The sequence below is a fragment of the Antrostomus carolinensis genome, unplaced genomic scaffold (genome assembly GCF_000700745.2).
Source record: "Antrostomus carolinensis isolate BGI_N321 unplaced genomic scaffold, ASM70074v2 scaffold3029, whole genome shotgun sequence".
Taxonomy (NCBI): Eukaryota; Metazoa; Chordata; class Aves; order Caprimulgiformes; family Caprimulgidae; genus Antrostomus; species Antrostomus carolinensis.
Window position 1 is genome coordinate 90,798 of NW_010337765.1, and position 5,941 is coordinate 96,738.

General features: G+C 38.5%; 1 protein-coding gene across 1 annotated transcript in view; it reads right to left on the reverse strand.

Annotated features, from left to right (window-relative positions):
- Positions 1–3,323, reverse strand: part of FNBP1 (formin binding protein 1) — a 65,855-nt gene extending 62,532 nt beyond the window's left edge. Inside the window, exons 1-2 of the mRNA XM_029086813.1 lie at positions 3,213–3,323; positions 589–704 (exon numbers count right to left, since the gene is read on the reverse strand). Of these exons, the coding sequence (XP_028942646.1) occupies positions 589–704; positions 3,213–3,323 (227 nt within the window). The remainder of the gene's footprint in view (positions 1–588; positions 705–3,212) is intronic.
- Between the last annotated feature and the right edge of the window lie 2,618 nt (positions 3,324–5,941).

Sequence of the window (5,941 nt, forward strand, 5' to 3'; positions counted from 1 at the left end):
TCACAGGATGTCTTCCATGTTCAGGAGACATCACAAAAACAGTGGCAAGATTATAAAACTGTCAAAATTCAAATCTCAGGCTGGGACCTAGATAACTACATAAACAAAATTTCCAAGGGCTGAGACTGACTTTCTGACCTGCAGTTTCTCCAACATGCATTCATAAAGAGTCTGGCTTATGAAAAGAAACCCTAAACTTTGCCTTACAACAAACGAGCATTATTCTGCTAAATTCTTAAACCCTTCAGCATTTACGTGCAGTCTTAATTTTATGGAAAACATTACAATGATATCCTCAAAGCCTGAGCCATTAATCATGCATAAATTGTGAGTAAGCCCTAGTATGTATGCCACTCAGTCACCTAAATAACTTTTTTTTTTTTTGCCAAGCATATGATTTTTAGCAGAGATAATAAAACAGTCTCTTAAATTAACTTTTAGCTTTCCATTCTCTAAATTAAAGCTATTCTCTAAAAGCCATTATTATAAATCAAACAAATTACCACCACTGAAACAGTAAACTTGCAGATGATTACAGGCTCTGAATGGACGCAACTCTTAAGTCCAGAACTTTACATATCAACTTACCTAAGCTGCTTTGCATAGCTGAGTTCAATCTCTGTTCTTTCTTTTACAAACTTGATGTATTTTTCCAGAACATCAATACCCCATTGCGTGTGTTTTTCCAAGTTGTCAAACTGGTCCTGCAATGAATCAAAAGATTTCTCATTGAATATAGAGATAACTAAAAATAATTTCCAAAGTGCATACCACCATAAAGTGTTATTAATATTTTCCATTACCACAGTTAAATATTTTTGTAGTGACAGGTTTTTAATCAACAGAAATATGTATATTAACATGAGACCAGTAACATTCCTCATTTCTCATTGCTGAATCAGTTTAATTTCAGAAATCCTGACAATTCTACTGAATACAATCTTCTAATACTACAGATATACTCAGACAAAGGATAAGAAATAGATACTCTTGCCAGTATTTTATTTTACTCTTAAGAGTTAGTAGAAGTTCCATGAATTTGAGGTCTACTCCTAATTAATAATTCTGATCTTTGTGAATTTAAACTATCATTTAGAACAGCTAACAAGCTTTTTACAGAGCAGAATTTACTTCCCCTACAGCCTGTTTTAGTCTAAACAGAACACAGGCTAAAAAATGATGCCACAAAAAAAATACATTAGTTATGTTTACAGTAAAAGTTTTCTTGCCTACCTCCATTTATATGCAGATGCTATTTTGTTGTTCAAATATTGTTGCCCTCAAAAACAGTCACACATGTTTTCAATAAAATCTTTTTCAATCAAGAACATTCCACAAGTCAGTTTGGGATTTACAAATGCCAAGAGAAATTAAGCAACTCTAAATCCAAATTAATTATCCAAGCCATCTTATTACTATCTGCAGATTTAACCTAAAATTATCTTATTTTTTTTTAAAACTTGGTTACTTCAACAACACTCAAATTCCATAATCATCCATTCCACATAGCACTTCAGAAATTAATGTTTCTATAAGACTTGAAAAATATTTTTGAATTGTTATACACTGAATATTTATCCTTACAGAAACAGCATAAACAAGGTCTTAAGATCAGCCTGACTTACTTGGCATCAGGTTCTATTATGGTTTACAAGGAAAATAGAGAATAAGTTCGTACATCTGCAGTACAAAGGTTACATTTAAAACTTTTTCCCCCCAAAAATTGTACACAGCAATAGATTTGGGTCAGATGTTTAGCTGCCACACTTAAAGCTTCTGACAGAAGCGATGTCTCTTTATCTGCCAAAGATTTGGTCTTGGGACTTTCAGCCTGTGGAGATATCACTGAACATGAGCAAAGCAACACAAGCCCACTTCCTTAGTTGCACGGAGCAGAAAAATAACAGAAAACTACTACAAAGCTTAGTGTATGAATGTTGCTTTCAGGCAAAGGCTCTGTCAGTAAGTAGATCGGTATCAGGAGAGATTCCTCCAGCACTGAACAAAACAGTCACGTACGCAGAGGCTGCTACTTGCTAACAAAACTGTTAGAACCACGTTAGAGGGGGAAATTTGCAAAACCCCAGCAAGAAGCAAGTTAAAACAGCAGGTAAAATGCATGGAATAGAGCAGATTGGGTTTGTGTATCTGCAGATCTGCTCTGGTTTAGCATAAGGTTCTATTTTAAACCAATTCAGCCAAACTAGACCAGCCTTCAGTTTAAATTATGTCAGTATTAGTCAATTAAAGAGGCACTGGGGGAGGAAGAGCAAAAGGGCAACAGTATAAAGTTACAAAAACAGTAAAGAACTTCTAAGCCTTGTGCTCCAGGAACTATGAAAAAGTAGTTAAAGCTAATGGGGGGAAAAAAAAAAATAAAATCAAACTACATAGAATAAAAGTCTGACTTCCAACAATATAAATCACCTTTAAACCAATGTAACATCACTCACTCAAAAAGAGGATGTATGCATTCTGCAGAAAGGGAAGGTGTGCACTAAGCCAGTACATATTTGCATATAGACAAATCCTTATTTTGGATAATTGCACAGCTGGGGAGAATACAAAGATGACAGGGGTAACATCACAGTCCTCTCCCCCCACCAAAGGGCTCAGATCAAACACCATGTGCTGTCTGCAGTATGATGCCAGCACAACCAGGCACCTTCTGCTCTTTCAAATATAACACCTCTCCATCTCTCAGATTATGCTGGCATCAAGAAAGTAGCACAAACATCACCTATTTTTTCTGATAAAGATGTCTTATCCTACACCCTGCTCTTCCACTATTTACATTATTTAACATAAAGGCATGTATATAAAATAAATATCCCATGAGGCAGTCCATTACCACAAGTTTACATGCATTCACATACACTCCCAAATTTGAGAAGGGAAATCTCAGGAAAGGAAATCCACTCCCTAATCCCTCAAAGCAAATTAAACCACCCTTATCAGATATACTGTACTAGTAGCAAGAAACTAACTTAGTATCCTCCTGTAACCCTATCCAAAGGGAAAAAGTCACGGTTTCCCATCGGAAAGAACACCTTTCAAGGAGATACTGCCCTTTGAGGGGATTCAGACTGCACAGAAAGACAGAACAGGTCACCCTGGAAAGGCAATCTTGGTGGTGGCTTGTCCAAACCTCTTCCATCACCATCCTGACTCCATTCTCAGAGCACCAGTTAGAACAGAGTCTGAATAAAAACCTGAAAATGGCTCCAGGTAGCTGCCTCAGACTGGTCCGTTATCCCATAGATGGATCTGCTGGACTGTTTCAGCGACCTCATGACATCAAATTTGCCAAAAGAAAGCTCCATGATGTGCAGTGCAAAGGTGAACACGCTGTGCTGCAGCTGTCAGACAGACCAGCTGCATGAAGATGCTGATTTTCTATTTATAAAGCGAGCAGAGGCACTTGTCCTGTGCTGAGCTGTAACCAGAAGAACCTCAACCAGATAAGCTACGAGCACTGACCTCCACTATGAAGAAGCAAGGCAAGGTGACATTCAGCTCCCTCCACACTTTGCTAAAGAGAAGAGTTTCTGTCATCCTCTGGGTATGGAAGAGTTTTGGCCCAAGTGCCATTTCACTAAGCAGCCAAGGTCCCACAGCAGCATGTTACACTGGGGTCAGGTATTCCACTGTCTATCCTGGGTTCCTTAAGGATGAAAAAAGGCAGCAAAATTGGCAACACCATCACTTGCTGAGTGCGAGATTCCAACAGAAAGGCAGTGCAGTGAGAGGGACCCAACACTGACACGTCCTCCTTGCTTCATGGATCTGCTCAGGAAGCTGAAGGTAGGCAAAGGCTCTGTGTTAAAGCTGACGAATCGCAGGGATGACACACAGAACACTTTGGTCAAAGAGCATACCCTGGAATTCATGGAATCCCAAAGTCCAGGGATGCAAGCAATCAGTGCAAAAAAGTCTTCAAAAAAGGTGATTTTTGAGAGTTGTTTATCAACAATGCTATCCCTTCAAACAATCAACATTTAAAAGATTAGAAATACTAAATTTTTTTTTTTTTTAAATAAAGTTTATTACAAAAACACATTATCACATGGAATCTGAAATTTAAAAAAAATCTCAAGTATTCACTAGCAAATTTGGTCTAGTTTTAATATCCCTAACAATCATATTTTCACCTTTCTCCACAATAGACTGCTTTCCCAGAAAATTTCTTCTCATTTCCCAGAAGCTGACTGCTAGGAAAGTAAGCTCTTCAGAAGACTCCCAAACTCCAGTACTATGTTTCGTTTCAGTTTTCACTGAACTCCAGAATAATTTTAGAGCTTAAAACAAACTCTCCATAGTAATTAATCCCAGCAAAAAATATCTCATGAAGAGGCCAATGCTGTCAGGAAATTAGCTAGTATTTTGGTTAACTGAAGCACTTGTAGCACTGGGCAGAAAAAGTTCCTCGTATTCAACCAGTAAAACTCGAAGGAGGTTTTCAAACACAGAGATTGAGGTATCAGTGTCACAGTGAAAGCCAGCAAGATGCTGGTGTCTGGGAAGCATCTACCTTACAAAAAGAAGCAGGAGTGCAGCTTGTGAGGATTTATCTGTTTCTGCTCTGAAAGAACTTGGCTTTACAAGCAGGAGCAGTCTTATCAGAGCAGGACACGGTTTCAGCACAAAGCCCACCACTGAGCAGATGAAGTGTGCCACTACAGCTGTGCAGGTCCAGTCATCAGCTGCAAGTTGGCTCAGGTATCTCCATGAGCTGCTCTTTCAGCTTTTGATTTCAGTGTACATCTTCACATCTGTTTTTGCAGCCTCCTCACCCTTCCAGTTAGGGATAACATTGGGAAACAATGAATTCCACAAGGCTTTAGCATTCTTCAAGAAAAGCAAGAAAACAAGACAAGAAGCATGACACAGTGTTCAGTGAGAATGCTCCCACCAGACCACAGCGAGTGGGGAAACAAAAGGTCACTCTGCACCTGTTTTCTCTGAAAAAGAAACACCAAAACATTTTCTAGAAGCATTCACTACTTTCCTCTGACTCAGAGACTGGTTTACACATAAGAACACTCTTGAGCAAAATACTGCACTGATAATGAACTGTTTAACTCAGCAGGCTCCTGCCATAGAATTCACGTTATTATCTATGTCCTTTGGCCTTCCAACCTGCCAGATCTCATGTTCTCCCATTTTCAAGTCTCTGTACTTACTCATTGTTATATCAACAGCTTATTAAAAAGCATAGACTTGATTGACAATCAAGATGTGCACATAATTAAACTACTCATGGAGCTGTAACTTATTCCTCTTCATCAGATTCCACCAGCTTCTCAACATCAGCAACGTGTGCCAGTACAAACACTTCACACCTTCCCCAAGCGATGGAGGAGTTCAAATGTACGAGCTGACCCACCTGACTTCACGTGGGTGGGAAAGCAGAGCTTCTGCTGCAAGCTGCTTGAAACAAACAGCATCTTCATATTCGGTCAGAGGTTAACACATTCTTGAGCAGACACACAAAAATTAAAGCTCCAAGGAGGAAAGAAGAACTTTAGTCCTTAGTTTGAATGGGAATTGGACATCCAAGTACCCAGAATGCTTTGAAAATTTTATCCCTAAGGCAAAGTGTGTTTCTAACTTAATTTCTGTTCCCATTAATTCTCTCCTGGTATTTTTACCACTGCCCAAATAAACTCACATTCATGCATTCTTTCTGAAACTCAGCTGCATGCTTGTTACACTGACAATGCTTAAAATGGAAATAGTGCTGCCTATTTGCTTTTCCTCATTTTAACTGTTACTTTAAGCTGACAAATCCCCTCACTTCTCAACTGTTCTCCTGAAGTCACATTCCCCAGCAATGCAAAGTATTTCAGGAAGAAGTTAGCTATTAAAAAAAAAAAAAAAAAAAAAAAAAAGCCTTCTTCACATTTCTAAACCACATAACCAACTATTGAGCAATAAAGAA